The sequence below is a fragment of the Ambystoma mexicanum genome, chromosome 6p, assembly GCF_040938575.1.
Source record: "Ambystoma mexicanum isolate Mex_15411 chromosome 6p, UKY_AmexF1_1, whole genome shotgun sequence".
In the NCBI taxonomy this organism is placed as follows: domain Eukaryota; kingdom Metazoa; phylum Chordata; class Amphibia; order Caudata; family Ambystomatidae; genus Ambystoma; species Ambystoma mexicanum.
Genome location: NC_090935.1, coordinates 357939810 through 357961513, shown reverse-complemented (window position 1 = coordinate 357961513; position 21704 = coordinate 357939810). Strand labels below are relative to the sequence as shown.

General features: G+C 48.0%; 1 protein-coding gene across 1 annotated transcript in view; it reads left to right on the top strand.

Annotated features, from left to right (window-relative positions):
• The window catches only part of LMBRD2 (LMBR1 domain containing 2), a 1998085-nt gene that overhangs the window by 1625506 nt on the left and 350875 nt on the right, over positions 1 to 21704 (top strand). The window contains exon 14 of the mRNA XM_069627129.1: positions 15582 to 15685. Coding sequence (XP_069483230.1) covers positions 15582 to 15685 — 104 coding nt within the window. The remainder of the gene's footprint in view (positions 1 to 15581; positions 15686 to 21704) is intronic.

Below are 21704 nucleotides of genomic sequence, written 5' to 3'. Positions count from 1 at the left end.
ATGTACATTCTAACTCATTTTATTTTATAGAGGCATGGGGCAGGGGTCTTTCTTCCAGGTGCCTTATCAGAAGGTTCGATCTGTGATTTGGGGTCCCGGAGGCCTCATGATTTCAAACACATTGGGGATAAATGTTAGTTTTAGAAGAGAATATATGATCACTCTGGATTAGGTCTATGCACTGGTGTAACAGGGGCACCCGCAGCCCCTGCAGTGCAGGGGGGCCCCGCGACCACATGTCCTGGATAAAACGTTTTTTAAAATTCTTTTTGAATTCGCTCTGCATTTATAAAGAAATTATTTCTGTAACAGAAATAATTTCTTTATGAAGGCAGAGTGAATACAAAAATAAACTTTCTTTTTGTAGTCTGGGGGCTACCTTTACCCCATGACATGAAGACCCTAGGCTGGAGGCCTCTGTCATGGGGTGGGGGAAGCATTATGACTTCAAAAATAGTTTATTTTTAAAGTCACTCTGCCTTCATAAAGAAATTATTTCCATTATGGTTCAGTCCTTAACAGAAATAATGTCTTTATAAGTCAGAGTGACTTCAAAAAGAATCAATTTATTTTTGAAGTGTTATGACTCCCCTCAACCCCATGACGTGTGCGTGTGTGAGTGTATGGTGAAAGGGTACACACAAATGTATGGGTGGCTGGGTGTGCGTGTGTATATATGGTGAATGTTGTGTGCTTGTGTTCAACGGTGCAACTAAACCTACATTTCAGGGGGAATAACCCATCAAATGTTGGAAGAGGCACTAACTTCACGTGTGGTGGGGAGGAGCAAACCTATTTGTGTGGGGGCATCTAACTTCTTTGCACATTTTGATGAGACTATTCTAGTGCAGCTTCAATGTTACAAGCAGTTAACTTTCTCCTTTATGTTTGAAAGCACCCACTTATGGACTGCTGTGAGAATGACTGGTCTCCTGTTCCCTCTCTACCCTTCCAATCACTCCCATGGCATGCAAGTACTAAACCCACATCACAATTTCAATTGCTTAAAAAATTTGGCATTTGGATGCAGGTACTAACAGTGAAATGCTGTACATTGGTAATTGCTGGGCCGGGCCTTTGTTAACAGCGAAACCCAGGTGCCGTTTAACATCTGTGGCCTTTTCTGTCCAGCAACTGCTCTGTAGGTCAGCCAGGTCAAGTCAACAGAGCCCACAATTTCAGGGGTGGGGGGTAGGGGGGTTGGGAGTGCTGAAGCCCAGTCAGCTCAATGGTATTGCACTACTACTTGTGTTTAATGCCTTGATTACTTATTGGTCATCTTCATCTCTCCTAGCTCTATTCTTTCTCCACCCAGTACTTGTGTATGAGGCAGTACTTGTGTATGAAGCACTATACCTCATACACAAGTAATGGGATGAGGTAGAGGTACAGGAATGTAATGCCTGACTTAGCTACCTGTAATCTTCATTACTCCTAGACCCACTCGTCCTCATCCCAGTACTTACCTATGAGGCATGGAGCCTCATACATAATCACTGGGACAAGGAAGAGGGACGTGGGCCAATAAGCTGATTTTGGAGGTTGGGGTAGGGGATAGGAGGGAGAGGGGATCTGTGGGGGGGTGGGATTGTGCAATAAATCATAATGGTCGTCCACGTCCATTCTAAACAGGCATGATATGTGGAATTAGTGGCCTTTTGGTGCAGCTAGTCTAGTCATTCCTCAGTTTGGTATGAATTTTTAATTGGGCATTTCTGATAAAGCAGTCCTGCTAAGTATAATTACCTGGCTAGACTGGCATTTGGTTTCTGCCAGTCTAGCCGTTTCTTACTGCGGCATTGTATATTTTTGTGGTCATATGTGCAAAAAAAAAAAAAAAGTGCAAGGGGAAAGGGAGGGCGGAAGTGCAAGGGAGAGGGAAGGGGAAAATAGGGTTGTAATGCTCTGAGTAAGTCCATCCAGGGCAGCGCGGCTCTGGGTAGTGTTAGGAGAACAAGGGACTGTAGGGTTACAGTTACAGCCCCTATCTGCGTGGTAGGCCCGGAGGCAGTGCAAGCGTGACTGATCAAGAAAGAGCTTGGACTCAGTGAGACTGAGGGTAAGTAACCAAGCTACCAGTTGGTACAGCAGACATGTAAGTCAGCAAGGGAGCGAGAGGGAGAAAGCAGAGAAGAGGAATGTTTTGAGCTGCTTCCGGAACTTCAAGTGGTCCGGCTCAAGTTTGGGAGGGGCTGGGAGGCCATTCCAGAGGGAGGCACCGGCAGGGGGAGTGATCTACCCCTTGCCTCCACTCTGTGCCTGGAGAAGCATCTAACCCTTAGGGCTCGAGAAGGAAGGTATTTTGGAGGAGAGTGTTGGATGTAGTGCGGATCCCAGACCCAGAAAGCCTTGTGGACAAAGCAAAGGGTCTTGAACTTGATATTTGCAGCCACCGGGAGCCAGTGGAGAGATTTCATGGCTGGAGTAATACAGTCCTTTGGCTTGAGGCCAATGAGCGAGAGAGGAGAGTAGGCTGAGGGGAGCCTGAATGAAAGCTGAGTGTCATCCGCATAACACTGGCCCACCTGATCTCTACCTTCTCCTCTAACTTTCAAATGGGCAAAGTAGAGGTTGAAAAACCAGGGTGAGACGATAGAGCCCTTGGGAATGCCACAGGTAGAGAGAGGTGGCAGAGTGAAAGGGACCAAGTTGGACCTGAGAGGGGCGGTCCAAGAGGAAGGAGGTCAGCCACTCCAGGGCCTGATCCATGTTGCTCAGGTTCTCACAGAGTCGATTGATCATGTTGGCATGGTTGACCGTGTTGAAAGCAGAGGAAAGTTCAAGGAAGATGACAGAAGGAATGCTGGAATCAAGGTTAGAGATCAGATCTTCACGGGTGTTCAGGAGAGCAGTTTCCGTGCCTCTGGCAGCTCTTAAGCCAGACTGATGGTCATGGAGACAACCAACAGATTCAGTGTGGAGCGTAAGCTGGCAGTTGCCCAGCTTTTCCAATAGTTTAGGAGAGGGGAAAGTTCCAGTGGCAAAAGAATGATTACAGAAATCGGCCAAGGCTGGATCAAGAGTGTCAATGTGATCCTTGGTGGTTCTGGAGGAGCAGGCAAGCACCTGTTTCGATGACACTTCCATAGATGGGACTTGTCTAGAAACCTCATCAGGTGTTAGAGAGAAAGAGGAGAAAGGAGGAGGAAAGGGAGAGATGGCCAAAGAGGGCAGAGAGAGGAAAAGGAGATAATGGACACGATGCCCTGAGTTTTAGCGGAGAAGCGAGGGGCCAAAGCCGTACAGAGGGCCTATTGAGGGAACAGGAGAGGTAGAGACCGCAACAGGATTGGCCAGTCCCTTGCATATTTTAAAGAGTTTGGCTGTGTTGTTAGAGGCTGCAGAGACGCAGGCTTGAATGTGTGCTCTCTTCTTGATGAGTCTTATTGCTTCGACTGGCATTTTGGTGCAACCAGTCTAGGTATGTCTTAATATGGCGTGGCATGCTTTACTGTAATGTTATACCTCTAAACTGGTCTACATTGTGCAGCCAGTTGAACATGTTTTCATTGTGGCATGGCATTTTTAATAGCAAAGCATTAATGTTCATGTGCACTGTTGGTAGCTTGCAAGTATTGGATAGGTGTTACCCTACAAAACAATAGCAAACGCTGGCTTTTTAGCCAATTTTTCCACGAAAGTGTGCTGTATATTGCATGAAAACACATATGTATATCTTTCTCCTAATGCAGTGTGTGGCAAACCGCTTCAGCAGCACGTTTTGCGCAAGCGTGGCAATCTTGGCCAGCCCAGAGTGTGGCGTGACCCATGATTTGTTGCCGAGTTGGGAGGCCCTCAGCATGGCTCGCAGGGGGACCCCCAGATCTTATGTTACGCCACTGCCTAGCCCAGATTTGTCTGGCAAGCCCCACCAGTAGTGGTAGGGATTCCATGCAACATTTCGATAGCCACACAATTTCTTTAAGCCTAGTCAGTGTTACTTGGTGCTGGAGCAGCCTTGATTCCGATGTGGTACCATCAAATAGCTATTTTGAGATGTAACTCAATTGGGTGGCTAAGTAATAGAGCTCAAGCTTAGGTAGTTGCGCCCCACCATCTTTATAGGGTAGGTATAGTACAGCGAGGGACAGTTCATGGCGTCCCAAACCCCAGAGAAAATCCCTGATCAGCGAGTCAAGATGTTGAAATAAAACCTGCCCCAATGTAATAGTGAACGTTAGTAAAATTGTAGAGGAACCTGGGGAGGATTATCATTTTGACAATGGCAATTTTGCCCATTAGTGATAGTGGTAATCGAGACCAAAAGGCCATAGACCTCTTAATACCACCCATCACTTGAAGCGTGTTGTGTATGTGTGTGATTTCCGGTGTGTGTTGGACCTGAATTCCCAAGTATCAAAACGATTGCGTCTCCGAAGGGAGGCCTAGGTCCGGTAAGTCAGCAGTTCCTTCACAGCAGAGACCACCTAGTGGGAAGAGACAGGATTTATGCCTGCTGAAGGAGATCCCCGATAACTCAGCAAATCTATCCAGTACATCTAGGATCATGGGAAGATTGTGGTCAGGTTCACACAAATAAAGCAGAACATTAGCTGCATAAAGTGAAATCAGATGCTTTTATCCGCCGACCCTGATGCCCGCATCCAAATATTCCTGGTGTAGGAACGCTGCCAGGGTGTTCCATGGCCAGTATATATAGCATGGGCGTAAATCGACAACCCTGATGAGTCACAGGGCTTAAATTCCATGTGTCAGATATCTGGCAACCAGATTTCACTCAGGCGGTCGGTCAGATGTACATTAATACTATCCAGCAGACAAAGCGTTCTCCCATCCCAAAACTACGTAGCGAGGCATTCAACCACTCCCAGTCGAAAGCCTTAACTGCATACATAATGTTCACTCCGAGGGTTCGTTTGATCGATAATGATTGGAGTCTCCATAGGTTTAGGGCTGTGCTATGACCTGGTATAAAACCTGTTTGGTCTGAGTGTACCAGGGAGGATATAACCCTGCAAAGTAGCGCCGCCAGAACAGGTGGAAAGTATCTTGATGTTGTAATTTAGCATTGCAAGAGGGCGGTAGGAGTCACAATTACCGATTGGTTTTACTGGTTTGGGGATTGGTATCACCATAGTCTCCCTTATGTTAGTTGGTAGTATACCTTTCCCGTAAGGTTCCTCAAAAACCTTTAAAAGTATTGGAGCTAGAGTGGGACTGTATGTCTTGTAGAACTCGGACGGCATCGTAAGGTATCGAGGGAGGCGATTGCCTCGCATATCTCTTCCAAAGTAAGAGGCTGATCTAGGGAGGTTTGCTCAGCGGCAGTGAGGTTCGGAAGCTCAATCAGCAATAGAGCCTCAGTTATGTCTGTTTGAGGGACTACGTTGTCGTGGCTATATAGCTGTGTGTAGTATCTAGTAAAGGTGCCATTAACCATCTGTTGGGATCTTCATGGGGCCCCACATTCGTCAAGCAGTAGTGTGGTCAGAGGTCTACGATGTTCGCGTTTGCCAAGGCATGTCAGTAGCCTCTCAGGTTTGTCTCCCTTGATATGGGGCCGAGCCTTCTGAGTAGTCTAGGAACATTTAGCCAAACATCCCCATGCTTCATTGCACCGGGAGCGGATTTCAGTTAATTTGTTCTCATTCGCTTGATTGAGTGGACGCTAGGCCTCAAGCACTATAATCTCTTCCTCCGTGGCATCCAGTTCCTTGCGCAGTGTTCAGCGAATGCTGCCGGCCCTAGCTACGACTTCACCCCGGGTTACCACTTTCATTGTCTCACAAATGGTGGCCCAGCTGTCCACACTTCCCACGTTATGGTCAAGGAAACGGGTCAGGGCGTCTAGCAGCTCTCTCCTAAATACTTTGTTAGTCAGCGCATTGGTGGCCATACACCATGTTGGAATGGGAGTTCTGGGAGCAGTGAGATTCCACACTACGATTAGGGGGGAGTGGTCTGGCATTGTGCAGCCCATATATTCTACGCTGCAGAGTTCAGCGAGGTGCCCAAATCCTACAAAGTGTCAATATTCTGACTGTAGCCATATCACTGACATGTAAAGAATATTTCTCCAGCATGGGGTCTGGCATGGATTCACATGCTCATGAATATTCCCCGTCGTCAGGCTGGGAATCCTCGGTAAAGAAAAAACCAGTATCAGTTTCGTTTCTGATCTGTCTTTCGTAGTAATAACCAATGACTGGTCTCTGCGTCATACTGACCACAGCCAATGACTGCCCTCTACCTAAGCACCTCCTCCGGCAGCCATCTTCAGATTTTTACCGCACGTTCATGTGTTGGGATCCTCGTGCTATTGCTCTCGAGCGTTAGTGCTATTTTTTCGCGCTTTTTCACAAAAAACTTCGATTCTTTCGGTCAAAAGAGCCTCAAGCTCCACCGATCCTACATCCGATCAACGGGGACCCGTGTCGGATTCGTCTGTGCCCCTCAAGGGTGAAGATTTCGTCGAGCTACACTTCGGAGGACTCCAGAAGCTTCTCAGGCCCGGTCTCGGAGATGGCCCAGGAGAAGGGAAGCTCGACGCCCGGAAAGCTGTTCAGGGTCTGCCCTGGATGCCAGCTGCAGAACGTCTTTAAGGAGGACGAACACTCTTTCTGCCTTTACTGCCTTCATGAGGACAAAACGCACGTGGAGAAGGACTGTGCGTTTTGCGGCAACATGTCGGAACGGACCATGAAGGACCGTCATCAACGTCTCGCCAACTGGCTGGAGGGTAAGAGCCCGTCTGGCGAGAAGAAGAAGAAATCCGAGCGGTCTTCTAAGACCTTTGAGGGCGCCCCGGCGACGGGGCCCCAACATAAGGCCAAGCACCGCGAGTCCGCGGGCACCGGGAGCGCCGAACGGTCGGGCTCTACGGGCGCCAGGCAGGGCGCACCCTCCCCGGCACCATCAACCACGAGCCAACGCTCTGGGTCGGGTAAGAGGAAGGCCGAGCACCCGGCGAAGCTCCTGGAGAGGCCCCGGTCGAGCTCTAAGGCAGAGGAGGAGCGTGGCAGTGCCCCCTCCCTCAAGGATAAGGCGGTGAGCGCACCTAAGGTGGTGAAGGCCTTGATCCATCCGACCAAGCCCTCTATCGAAACGGTCGCGGCGGCCCTGGCTCAGCCTGTGGAGGCTGCACCAGTGGTGGCGACCTCAGGGCCCAGAATCTCCCTGCCTCCTCGGAGGGAGTCTTCTTTTGTGCCCATCGATAGGACCCCCGTGAAACCCTCCGTGGGGAAGAAGAAGGGGGGGCAGGGCGTCGTCGTAGATTCGGCCTCAACCTCAGAAGAGGAGCTGATCGAGGTCTTAAGCCACGGCCTAGGCGTGGAACAAGGCCAGCCCGTCGGAATGGACCCCGACGCAGGTGACGACGACGACATCGTCGAGGATACCGACGGGGCCCCTGCTCGCCCGTCGGATTCCCCTCTGCCAGCGCCGCAAGACAACTCGGCGGCCATTTTGTTGGCCATACAGTCCTTATGCTCCGAGATAAGGACGAGGCTACCGTTACCGACGGAGGAACCTCTCCCGAACCAGAACCGGGACCTTCTGGTGTTCCCCCTACCAAGAAAAGAAGGATCCATCCACCACCTCCTTTTCAACCGTCGCGCCCCGTCCAGCCCTCCTCCCCGTCAACCCGAGGGGATGATACGGGGATGATACGGGGACTGACACGGCAGCGACGGGTACGGACGACGAGGCATACGACGAGGATATTCCGTCGTCGCCTCCCACCAGGGCTTCTCCGCCCGACGAGATCGGATCTTTCCACTCCATGATCTCCAGGGCTTCCGAGCTTTTCCAACTCTGCCCTGAGGAGAAGAAAAAGGAAGGCTTCCTTTATCAGCGGCGCGAGGCCAAGAGGAAGACGGTCCTCGCAGTGCCTCTGTTGGACGACATTTGGGATGAGGGCCTTTCCCTCCTCAAGAACCCTTCCACGACGCCAGCTAGAAGAGACCGGTACGAGAAGAAGTACCGGGTCCCTGACACGGCCCCCCTATGCCTCCGGGCGCAGCCTACCCCGGATTCCGTCGTCTCCGCGGCAGCCAGGAAGAAAGCGGGGGGGTGCGGCCTCCACATCGACTTCCCCGCCGGACGGCGAGGGAAAGAAATTGGATGCTATGGGGCGTAGAGTCATCTCGTCGGCAGCGACGACGATTAAAGCGGCCAACGCCTTGGCTATCGTGGCCCGCTACGACAGGGAGCTCTGGTACAAGATAGCTCCCCTGCTGGATTTTCTGCCGGACGACAAGAGGGCGGAGGCCCTGGAGATCCTGCAGGAAGGTGAGGTGGCCTCGGACCACGCCATCACCGTGGCGACGGACATCGCCGACACTGGGTTCCGCCAGCTGGGCAACGGCGTTTGCCTTCGACGTCGTGGATGGCTCAAAGCTACGGACTTCCGGCAGGACGTCCAGACCAGAGTTCTGGACATGCCCTTCGACGGGAACAACCTGTTTGGCAAGACAGTGGACGATTCCCTTCAGGCCATCAAGGCGGATACTGAGACGGCCCGGGCCCTTGGAGTCCTGCAGCAACGACGGACGCCCTTTCGGAGCGGCGGAGGCAAGGGCGCCTCCAAAGGTTCCGGCGGCGGTTTCGCTTCCTACCGTCAAGCAGCCCGCTCGTCGGCGCAAGAGGCCTACAGAGGACGAGGCAAGTCTAGCGGACCCCGCCGTCGTCGCCAAGGAGGTCAAGGCGGCAAGGCCGCGTCCAAGCAGGATTGAACCGGCCGTGGGGTCGGGCCCCCACCGAAGCACCCCGGTGGGAGGCCGGCTGGCGGGCTTCGTCAGCGTGTGGGAGTCCATCTCCACCAACCGTTGGGTGCTGGACGCCCTGGCCCGGGGCCACGCGCTCGAGTTTCAAAGAAGGTGCCCGCGCGTCCCCCCCGTGGCCAGGAAAGAACTTCACGTCCCTCAACTTCTCCTGGAGGTAAAGGCGATGCTCAGAAAGGGCGCCATCGAACTCGTCCCAAAGAGGCTTCGGGGCTCCGGAGTCTACTCGAGATACTTCCTCGTGAAGAAGAAGACGGGAGGATGGCGCCCCATTCTAGACCTGCGACGTCTGAACAAGTTCATCAAGGCGCAGAAGTTCCGGATGGTCACCCTCCAGCACGTCCTGGGTCAGCTGGAGGAAGGAGACTTCCTATCGTCGTTGGATTTGGAGGATGCCTACTTCCACATTCCCATCCTAAAGGGGCACCGAAAATTCCTCAGATTCGTGGTCCAAGGGCGTCATTACCAGTTCAAAGCCCTTCCCTTCGGACTACGGTCGGCACCCAGGGTATTCACCAAGTGCCTCGCACCGGTGGCGGCGCAGCTGCGCCGCGAGGGGATTCACGTCTACCCCTACCTGGACGACTGGCTCATCCGCGCCAAGACGAGGGAGCTCGCCGTGGTCCACACGGCAAGGACCGTCCAACTCCTCACGGACCTGGGATTCTCCGTGAACTACGCCAAATCCCACCTGGTGCCCGCGCAAGTCGCACTGTTTCTGGGAGCGAGGCTCGACACAGTGTCTCTTCTGGCCTCCCCGTCGGAGGAGAGGACCAGGACCATCTTGGGCAAGGTGCAACGGATGTTGGTGGCCGACGCGGCCAAAGTGAGGTCCGTCAAGTCCCTCCTCGGGATGATGTCTTCCTGCATCTACCTCATTCCCATGTGCAGGCTCCGGATGCGCCCGTTGCAAGAATTCCTGGATGCGCGCTGGATCCAGACGACGGGCAGCTTCGAGGAAAGGATCAAGCTCGACGAGAGTTTCCGACGAGCGATACGGTGGTGGGGCACCCGCGCGCATCTGACGGCGGGCATGGACTTCCAGACCCCAGACCACCAGGAGACTGTGACCACGGATGCCTCCCTGGAAGGGTGGGGAGCGCACACCGAAAATCTGCACGCAAGGGGACTCTGGCTCCCGACGGAGAGGTCCCTGCATATCAACGTCCTGGAGCTCCGTGCAGTGTTTTGGGCCCTCAGGTCCTTCCTTCCGTCCCTCAAGGGCAAGGTGGTGAGGATCTTCACCGACAACACCACCACCATGTTTTACATCAGGAAACAGGGCGGAACCAGGTCCCCAGCGCTGTCCAAGGAGGCGCAGGACCTGTGGCATTGGGCCGTCGCCCAAGGGATTTTTCTGGTGCCGTTTCATCTGGCAGGGATAAAAAACACCATCGCCGACTCACTCAGCAGGGAGCTGCGCTCGTGCCACGAGTGGGAACTACGGCAGGATCTGGTGGATCGCCTCTTCCGACGGTGGGGCACACCCCAGATCGACCTGTTCGCGACGGCGACGAACACCAAGTGCCGGAGGTTCGCCAGCAGGTTTCCCCAGACGAGGAGCATGGGCGATGCTTTCTCGTTCCCCTGGGAGGGCCTGTTCCTCTACGCGTTCCCTCCTTTGCCTCTACTAATCCGGCTCGTCAACCAGCTCAAGAGGTCACGGTGCAGGATGATCCTCGTCGCACCTGCGTGGCCGAGGCAGATATGGTTCCCGGACCTTCTGGACTTGTCAGCGTCCCCGCCGATCAAGCTGCCGGCGGACGCGGGTCTACTCTCCAGGGTAGGAGGCGCCATCCTCCACCACGACCCGAAGTCGCTGAACTTGCAGGCCTGGCTCCTGCAGCGCTAGAGTTTGGAGGATACGACATACCGGCCGATTGCAGAGAGGTTCTTGCAAAGGCCAGGGCGTCCTCGACTCTTAAATGCTACGGACACAAATGGAAGAGGTTCTCTGTCTGGTGCCACGCACAGAAGATTAACCCTCTACGGATTACGGCTCCCCAAGTACTGCCGTACCTGCTGACGCTGGCCAAGGCTGGTCTGGCACACGCGTCCATCAAGATTCATCTTGCTGCGATCTCCCGATACACCAGAACCACGGGGCGGACGTCCTTGTGGTCTCATCGTCTGGTGAAAGAGTTCATGAAGGGACTGTTCAGATCGTTCCCGCCGGTGAAGGCTCCGGCCCCGGCGTGGGAGCTCAACGTGGTGCTGACCAAGCTCATGGGACCTCCGTTCGAGCCTCTGCACTCGGCCCAGTTGAAGTTTCTATCGTGGAAAACAGCTTTTCTTGTGGCCATCACCTCCGCACGACGAGTGGGAGAGATCCAGGCCCTTTCCTGCAAGGCCCCGTACTTGACTTTCCACGACACGAGGGTAGTGCTCAGGACGCACCCCTCCTTCATGCCCAAGGTACCGTCGGACTTCCATCTCAACGAACCCTTGGTGTTACCTGTGTTCTTCCCGTCGCCTTCGTCGCCGGCTGAGAGGACTTTGCACTCGCTGGATGTAGCTAGAGCGCTGAAGTTCTACGTGGACCGCACGAAGGGTTTTCGGAAGACGTCACAACTCTTTGTGAACTTTGGACCTGTCAATCAGGGGAAGGCTCTCTCGAAGGCTTCCATCTCCAGATGGCTCTCCGGCTGTATCATGTACTGTCACCGGTTGGCAAACCGACCGCTGCCTGGCCGTCCGAGAGCCCATTCCACCAGAGCGATCGCAGCTACCACGGCGTTCCTATCTGGTGTGCCCCTGCTGGACATATGCAGGGCTGCTACGTGGAGGTCGACGCACACCTTCACGAAATTCTACTGCGTCGACCGGGATTCCAGGGAGGAGTCCAGGGTCGGCCAAGCAGTGCTGCGCAACCTGTTCGCCTGAGGTGAGCCTGGTGAGGAGGTAAGATGCTTAATGTTGAGTTAATGTGATGCTTAATGTTGAGCCTTTGCCACCTCCCGTGGTTGTGCATGTGTGTACTGCTATGTATTCTTTATTCATGAGCATGTGAATCCATGCCAGACCCCATGCTGGAGAAGGAACAAGTTACTTACCTGTAACTGTTGTTCTCCAGCATGGGTCTGGCATGGATTCACATGCGAACCCTCCCGCCTACCCCTCTGCGGCTCTTCACTTGGTCATACTGCCACTTCACATGCTTCCAAATCTGAAGATGGCTGCCGGAGGAGGTGCTTAGGTAGAGGGCAGTCATTGGCTGTGGTCAGTATGACGCAGAGACCAGTGATTGGTTATTACTACGAAAGACAGATCAGAAACGAAACTGATACTGGTTTTTTCTTTACCGAGGATTCCCAGCCTGACGACGGGGAATATTCATGAGCATGTGAATCCATGCCAGACCCATGCTGGAGAACAACAGTTACAGGTAAGTAACTTGTTCCTTCCAATGGGCCATGGAGGACCCCAGCATTGTTCAAAGGATTGTTTTTGCTCACTCGCAACACACCACAATACAAGAGGATTTACATGTTGGTGTGTTATGCATACAGCAGTGACCCAGACATTTCGAGAAAGTGTCCATGACGACCCCCAGCTATACCCAAAGTACACCCTTGCAGGCCATGATGTATGGAGTAAATAAAAACGTAACATTAACAACACAACTGTATAACATTGCCCAACAAGTCCTCGCTGTTTGTGCATTCCGGTATGATTTAGGCCTGGGATGGCCATTGTGTACTGGCTAGTGGGGCCAGCAACAGGTCGGTACCAGTGTCAATTTACGGGCGGGCGGATAAGAACAGCAGTGGGTGATTAGGCCTAGCCCCCACTGAACAGAAAAAAGGATATTGGTAGTAGTGACTATGTGAAGAGCCAGTGTCATTAGGTGGTGAGTTCCACCCATCAAGCGCGAGATTACGATCTTTTTCTGCCACACGATCACGAGCAACATGCAGATTCGGCGTCCGTGTCTTTGTCAGTGCATAGTGTCTCACATCAAACCGGAAGGAGCAGCCGTCCCGGGATAAGCAAGAGCTATAATGAAGTATTGTAGGCCTGGATTTCTTCAGGCCTCCGAGTCTTCCCCACCGGCTAAATTGTTGTGCCCCATCCACATGTGCAGCTTCGGGACTATTCTGGAAATGTGGCTTTCCGTTATGGAGGATCTTCAGCCTGGCAGGGTACATTAGCATATATTTAAGCCGAAGTTGTCTGAGCCTCGCCTTGATGGGCACAAATGTATTTCTGGCTCTCTGTACTGCTGGGTATCCCAGCCCTCAATGCAGTGAGGGCTGGGATAAGTGGAGGGACTCTGGAAAATCAACATTGATCACTTCCTGGTTGCACATTGTGCTGTGGGGGGGGCATCCCTGGTCCCCCATGCATTCCTCCCCCTACCAGCCTTTCCTGAGGATTGGCACAGTAGATACATTCTTTCAATAAATATTTTGTTTAATTTTCCTAGAGGTGTTAAGTATGTGCAGTTTATATATACTTATACTAGTGGAAAATACGGTGTACACGGGCTAAAGTGCATAAAGGACATTTTCAGAGTGTTCATTTATTATGTGGTATAATTTATGTTAATTGTAAAAAAGAAAATGTAAAGGATTTTGCTCTTTACGTTGTGGCGTAGTAACCTCAAACAGAATTGCTTAGAATCCAGTCAAAGATCAACATAGTACATACAACCAATTGTTGTATCGGCTCCTCTTTGTCTTATTTCAATTACGGGTTTTGGATTCAAATATATAATATTGAGGGATGTCCGAGTAGTACTATTCATGTGCAGCATAATTCTCTGTTAAAGGGGTATGCCTGCCTTGTGCCTTTTCTGCAGCTAATTGTGTATGTTATCATTATTGAAATACACATTTTGCTTGCCTGGAAGATGAACTTGAAGTCTTATTATTGTATGCATAAGGCAACAGCTCCCTCTAGCGGTGACAACAGGCGAAGCAGGCAGTCTCTACTGCACATGACTGCATCGGACAAACGTACATCTGGCCTTTTATTATATAGATATTTATTTGAGGTGTGCTTTTTGTTTAACCTATCCAGAGTTTCCTAAAGTTACAGTAAGATAGCATCTACTTTAAGTATTATTGTGTGTAGTAAATGGATTTAATAGAAGTATCTAGTAACTGATATGCCCATACGTATTTTTCAAAATCGGAGAAATATAAGTTTATCTATTACAGACCAACAACTAGATTGCAACTTCTGCTCATATTAATTTGAAACTGAGACAAGCTGCAAGGGTACTATTAGAATAAGGAAACCAGGCTGCTGTGGTCACACCTTGTTACTGCGCCAGAAGAAAATGTATGCTGGAGACTGAGTCCAATTGCTGTTGTGTGATAAGGAAGTTTAATTGACCTGCCCTATGGATTACACGTGTTTTGGCAAGGTGCCTTTCTCAAATCAGGGCTTATCTAATTATGACCCATGATAAGTGAAAATAATAAATGCACCATCCAATCCCCATGTACCAAACCACATCGTAAAAATCAAGGTAAAACGGAATATCCAGAAAAAAAAGTTCAATCAAACATTATTGAGAAAAAAACAAATCGCATTTTTTAAACGTATGCATTTCCATTTCAGTTACCCATTCACAGAGAGAGAGGGTAGGGGATAAGGGATGGATGTTTAGGTTTGGAAAAATCAAAAGGAAAAAAGAAAAACACATTAGAAATTAATAATTGGTGAGTGGTTGTGATTGAACAAACTCGTGCTAAATGTGCTGTAGTGTGATTTCTTACCCAACTTTATTTCTCTTGATCATTACTGGAAGTGTAATAACGGGGATCAATCCCAACTGTGAGGTAAGGGCGTGGGAGAGAAAGGAAAGAAGGTGGCGGTTTGTGAATACTTCTATGCACATTGTCGGCTAAAGTTGCAAAAAGGCGCTTTTACTTTTAATGCGGGTTGCATCATGTTAAAAGGCTTGCGCTGCCTTTGGTTCCATTTTAATAGAAGTTGAGACTAATTTGCTAATATTTGCGGCTGTACATTAAAAGCCACAAATGGCGTGTGTGCTGTCAGTTGATTTAAATAGCTTAGACCCGATTTTTATCACATGTGGCAATAGCTGTAACTGATTCAACAAGTGCTGCTCTTTGTATTAATATTTGCGGTTGTACATTAAAAGCCACCAATGGCGTGTGGGCTGTCAGTTGATTTAAAAAGCTTAGACCCGATTTTTACATCACATGTGGCAATAACTGTAGCTGATTCAACAAGTGCTGCTCTTTGTAATAATTCGACTATGTGCCGGAATTAAGCGCATCCTGATGCGATCGGTCCTAAGAGCGGGTCCACCGATGTTGTTTGGTACATGGGGATTGGATGGTGCATTTATTATTTTCACTTATCATGGGTCATAATTAGATAAGCCCTGATTTGAGAAAGGCACCTTGCCGAAACACACGTAATCCATAGGGCAGATCAATTAAACTTCCTTACCACACAACAGCAATTGGCCTCAGTCTCCAGCATACATTTTTTTCTGGCGCAGTAACAAGGTGTGACCACAGCAGCCTGGTTTCCTAATTAAACAAACGGAGTTGAGGAACTCGAAGTCTCCGTTCTATGGTACACCAATGCGACAGTGCAAATTCTTGCATTTAATCAGGTCACGGGGGTTCTAAGTGATATCAACCCAAAAGTTCCTTCAAAATCTGTACTATTAGAATAAGCGGTGTTCGTCAACTATGGCTGCATGTGCTTCATCCAAGCATTAACTATTTGGGTGGGCACTATAAGTATATCTTTTTTAATAATTGTATTAATTGAACTTTAATACAGAGAACTGGAATAAACACATATGAACTTAGACTTTTGCAAAGAACATGAACCTAATGTTTATTTTTCTAGCTTGGGAACTCGTTGTTTAAATCTACTGGGATTCCAACAGTTTATGGGAGACAATGACTTGACTTCTGATTTAACAGATGAAGGAAAAGAGCTAATTCGAAGAGGTAAGGTTTTCAGTAGACAGAGGTCATTAGAGTCTGTTTCAGCATGAAACGTGTCTAAAGTTCAGCATTATAGTGACTCACAAGGAGGCAATGCATACTGTGTTAATCATAAATCATCTGCATGTTTAACAATAGCACCAAGTTATTTTTATTTATTGTAGGAATAATATAGTCCATTTTCTTTTCAAGCGATCTAAAGGAACCATACTAGTTGTGGGTTAATGGGGCTTATGTTTTATGAGGAAGTATAGAAGGGTCAGGATGAGGAAGTGGCTAAGAGCTCTATGTAACAAAATATTGTCCTTTGAATCTATACATACCTTAACATCTCTGGCTTTCTAGCAGTGTTCATTAGAGGATCTATAAGGATCGAAATTGATGGGGCACAGTACGTATTGAACGCTTAATATAGTCTAGAAGGCCTTGGTTAGTGACAGTCAGCAAGCAGAAGCAACTTTTGACACCCCTGACCATCTGCTAGTATACAATCCTTTGTAAAATTTTACTCACTGTGTTTGCAAATGTATATACAGGAGCAATTTGATCACGTCTAGAAGAAATTTAAAGCATAATCAGTCTTGTATTATGGAGTAATGTTTATAGCTTGTATGGCATAAAGGAGTTAGGCTTGCATCACAAAATGTACTAGATTGTCGTTCATTGGAGGTAGATTCTGCTTACTGTCTGATGCATGACGCTAAATGACTGTGTTTAGCTCCTTATCATGAAATATTTTTTTCAGTCCCTGGTTTTCTACTCTGAGGCCCATCTGGTGTGACAAGTCCTCTTCTGACCTTTGATCCAGCCTTTCTCAGTTCATGTTCATGATGGAATTAAAGCACGCTGTGATCAAGGGCACGGGTTTGCTGCCTGCATCTTCAGTATTTTGTTTTGCGCAGGATGGTCACCGTAAGCTGTGTGAGGCTAGGCCACACCCCATTCTTCCTTATAGCCTCCAGCAGCCCCCCGCCCCAGAGATCAAGGGCGCAGGAGTTGCGCTCTCGCAGAGTGTTCTGTGAGAGCAGGGTGAAGAATTTACATCTCTGGCCTTTACCCAGCACTGCAATTGAGGAACCTTAATTGGTAGAGCTTCACGAGGTGAGATGGAGATTGGAAAAAGCTGGGCTGGGGGCTGTACTGACTGTTGTTTCGACCTTACTGTGCAGGCCCATTGAATACCTCTCACAGAGGTGTGGAACTTTTCTGCACTCCCCTACATTCCCAATTCATATAGCCCATTTCTCACCAACCATGCAAGCCTGCGCAGAGCCTAAACATAATATATTAACCGTGAGACGCAAGTTGGGACCTTGCCCACTCGACACGGCGTGGAGTGTGGTATCAACACTGACACTGTCTCTGTAGAAAAAGATTGCAGCCCCATTAAATTTACGTGAGAAGCTTATTTCCTAATCAAGGAAATACATCCGTTTTTGGAGGCCAATCAATATGTTTTGGAGGGTGAGGGGTGTCCATCATGGGGCAGACACAGGTAACAGTCTGCGCGGGAGGGGTCTGATCGGTGTCACCCTGAAGGAAATCCTACAACCAAAATCCAAGATTTATCAACCACAAAAGGTTTGGTGGTCGCCTTAGAACCCTCTACTTGCCCTGACAATGATGTAGACACCCGCAGCGGAAATGGAACTTTAACATCTATGACCAAACCCTTTCCGTCTGACAAACTGTTGCCTTCCCAGTTCCCACTAGCATGACTACCTTACAACCTTTAACAGTGCTGACTAGCTATGGGTTGGTGCCACGACCAGTAGCGGCAGTCGCTAGCCCAGTCTTCCCTACCAGTTGCTACTCTTTCGTCGAGGTGGTGGTGGTGTGCTGCTACCTAATATAACTCCGAAGGGCAACTGCTTGGTTCTTGAGTCTCCAACTAACTGTGACTGCTTTATTTAAATTATCAATACTCTTTCTACCTTTGTTGAGAAAGCCAACCTCCTGGTCCCATTGACCCAAATGGGTATGGATAATGACTTTGCGTCTGAAGATGAGCCCTCCCTCACTAGTAGTACCTGGAGTGAGAACATGATGAACATGTTTCCAGGAACAGCTCTTTTCCCCGCTTAGGAGAGCCAAGAAGGTCCCTAATGTTAACACTCTGATCAACTTGGGGGGTCAATCGGGCCACAAATATAGTGAGAACCCAAGACCCCAGTTTAGTCGAAAACAGAGCACATGTATCCTCCTCTGAGAAAAATACAATCAGCAAGACCTTGGGGGTTTAAGGAGGGCCACTGTATTTCTTCATGGGGTACAGACATTGCCTCCCAATCGGTGAGAATCAAGGGAAGCACTCTCAAATAAATGCTTGCACTTGCTTCGTACTGTAATGGGCTGTACCTTTGTGTCCAGGGAAGCTACATTGAGCTGCCATAGAATGCGGAATGAGGGTGACAATTCTTGTGACTCTTCAAACTGGAAATGTGGGATCCAAGGGTGGCCAGTGGTGTTCTGGGTAGGGCTTGGAACCCTGGCAGGACTGTAAATAGTAGGATTGTAATCAACTCTTATCCTTATCTGAAAACTGTTGGCCAATTTGGAAACCTCTCCCATAATTCTGCTTTATTTGCTGCAAATTTAAAACCATTGGGGCCAAGGCTAAATGGTAACTACTGTGGTTCAAAACTTAAGGGATCTAAAATTGTTGCGTGTAAATAAAAAGGCAATTCTTTTCAAGCGACATGATGTATTGTTAATTTAAAGTAACTGTTGTATTGTTAGGATGTACTTTGTTGATTTGAGGGCCGAATAAAGTTAGTTGATTGATAATGCAAAATAAAGCATGTCTTTTGCATGTCATGTCAGAGACAAATGGAATTTCTGCTGTCTACAGGCGATTAAATCCACAGCTTCATTAATGTGGCACATATTAATATATACATCTATTCTTAGTCATTGCATTGCTTCAAATTCACGAGAGCCTCTGTATCATTCCAAGATGAAGCAAACCCAAATCAAAGCATCATAAAAAACACATATAATGTAGGACAAGTAGAATTGGTGTATTTAATTTAGACCACTGGTCTGTAACGATAGGCTTCCTGTTATCCTTTTCAGTGGAATTTCACCACAATATAAACAGTTCGAGGTATCCGGGGTGGTGCGCAGTTCTATTTGCTGTCAATTTGATGGTTGTATGTCATTTTTCAATTATCATACTACTTTTTTAACAAAAGAACAACCCCCACCTTCTCAAAAAGTGCTCATTGTTAAAACAATGTAAATATCTGTTGGGATTAGACTCTGATCATCAATGCTCTGAATGAATTTAGGCTAGCCTGAGCACATCTTGAGTCCTTCACGCTATCAGACTTTACATAAACAATGCAGCAATTGTCCCCTATCTATTACTTGCTTACATACCTTCCTATTTTCCGCCCGAGATCTTAATTCTTATATCACACTTTTTTCAGATCAATGCATCCCATTGTGTGTAAGGTCCTCCTGTCCCTGGACGAGACTTAATGTACCTTAACTCGGACACATGTTTACACTCTTTGAGAGTACTGCAATACTGAACTGGCGCACTATAAAACCCTAATAATAATAAGTGCTCGCATCAAAATGTATTTGACCAATTAATTATTCATAATCTCTTAAAAACATTAACATTGTTTTTTAAACTCTAATTGTTTTTAAAATACAAATCAAACAAGAAAAACAAACATATTCATAACGTCAGAGGCAGACATTTGAAAGATATCATATATACATTACTTCATCTAATTACAACGATATTGATAGCTATAAGTCATATCAGTACCTTGCTATAGAAGACCTCGATTTTACAACAGCAATTTAAGACATCTAAAAACTTTGAACGACACGTCACTAACAGATATCCACACACAACATAGAACAGACTGTCCTGGTAACCTTCCTCTTATCGTGTTCCATCTAGCAACATGCTCAGTAAGCCACAATCAGTCATACAGGTCGTTGAACGAACCCCAAATCTTAGAATAATGTTCCTCTCGCTTCTGTTTTTTAAGCATTACTTTTTCATAGTCGGATTAAGTATGCAAATCCAACAGCTATCCTTCCACATCCCTTTTTTCCTCGTCTTCCACACCTTTAAAAAAAAAAATCCGCCACCACAAGCACTCTATTAGTCATTTCAGTACATACTTGGGTAACTTCACCTCTCTCTTTGCTTGACAATAAAATTGTCGAGTAGGGTGTTCTTGACAGCGTGTTCCCCAACACAAGATACAATCTATTGAAAACATTGTTCCAGAAATCAACCACCTTTGGGCATGCCCATAACGAATGCCATAAGGTACCCCTGCTATGACCACAGCCCCAACAAAGTATCATTATCGGGAAAGCCTAATTTAGCCATCCGTACAGGGGTCCAGTATAGTCTACATAGAATTCTTTGCCTTACATACTGCAGACCCAAATGCATCTTTGACTGTGTGCCTATACACAACAATTTATCCCATTCCTTTACAGAAATAGAACTCTTCCACCCAAGCCTGACGCAGTTTCTCCCATGCTTCCACATATAAACTATCAATTTCATATATGTCGAGACCATACACAGAGAGGAACGAATAACACTGCAAACCATAGGCCTCTCTCTCATAGGGCTACCTAACATTCCTTGCCTTTCAGTTAGTATGCACTTTAAGTCCATATATCGCCTGCGTTCTCTTCCCCTAACCCAACATTTTCTCAAAGCTGTTCAAATGGAGTCTTTTGACCATCTTTCCACACATCCCATATTCTGAAGATAGCTTTTTTGACCCAGCTCTGCCAACATGGTCTTATTTGCAATCTGCAGCCCTGCATTGTGCCCTAGTGATGCATCCTAGTGAATGCAAATGCCCCTCTCCCCGGCCCCACCCTGGCGGTCATAAAAGTTTTCAAGGCCTCTCTAGTCGCTCCTATGGTGGGTAATCTAGCAGTTAAATTAGGCTTCTTACCTATCGTGTATACATCTTGTAGAGCATACAGCAAGAATGTTTCCCTCACAATAATCTTCCAATAAGGTATGTCATTGTCACTGCCATCAAATTAAAGCACTAACTTCTTCAGAACAAACCCTCTACAATAATTTTCTAGATTGGCGTACCCAAAGCCCCCCTCCTGTACAGCTTGTATTAATACATACTTTGGAAGTTTAGGTGTATTGCCTTCTCCCCGAAGAAATCCTTGAAGAATCTTATCAATGCGACCAATGATCTTGGTGAACGTCAGTGGAATGGATTGAATAATTTAGAGTAGCTTTGGTAGAAGTACCATCTCGATGGCGTTGACCCTTGCCCAAAGCCCCAGTACTAATCATTCCCATTTTAGTATATCCTTCCGAATCACCTCAATAATCTTTGATACGTTAAATTCCACCGTTCTTTTTAGATTGCGAACCAAGTGGACTCCTAGATATTTCACTGTTCCTATGTACCATTGGCAGTTTATGCCCAGACAAGAGCCCCACTTCCTCAAACATGCATTTTAGCTTGTCTCCCCCTTCCCTTCGGTTAGTCAGTATAATAGTCACCCCCATAACACAGTATTTTAATCTCGCAACCTCCAATTTTAAGCCCCCTTAGACTTTGTTCTTGTCTTATATCGGCTATCAATAGCTCCAACACCAGATTGAAAAGATAAGGTGACAACGGGCAGCCATACCTGGTACCCCTAGTCAGAAGAAAGGAAGAAGATAATACACCATTGACCCATATTTTAGCACTCATGGACGAATTCAGTGTTTTAATAACTCACAAAAAGGTTTCCCCAAATACCATCTTTCTAAGTGTGTGGTCCAAAAAAGCCCAATTGATCCGGTCAAAAGCCTTCTGTGCGCCCATAAAAACTAGAAGCATATTCTTCACCTCCTCCTTAGGGAGTGCCATTATGTCCATAATTGTCCTGATGTGATCATAGCGATCCCTTCCACGCATAAACCCAACTTGGCACTGACCTATCAATCCACCAATACACTTGTCCAACCGATTAGTTATTATTCTAGTAAATATTTTAAGGTCTACATTTAACAGTG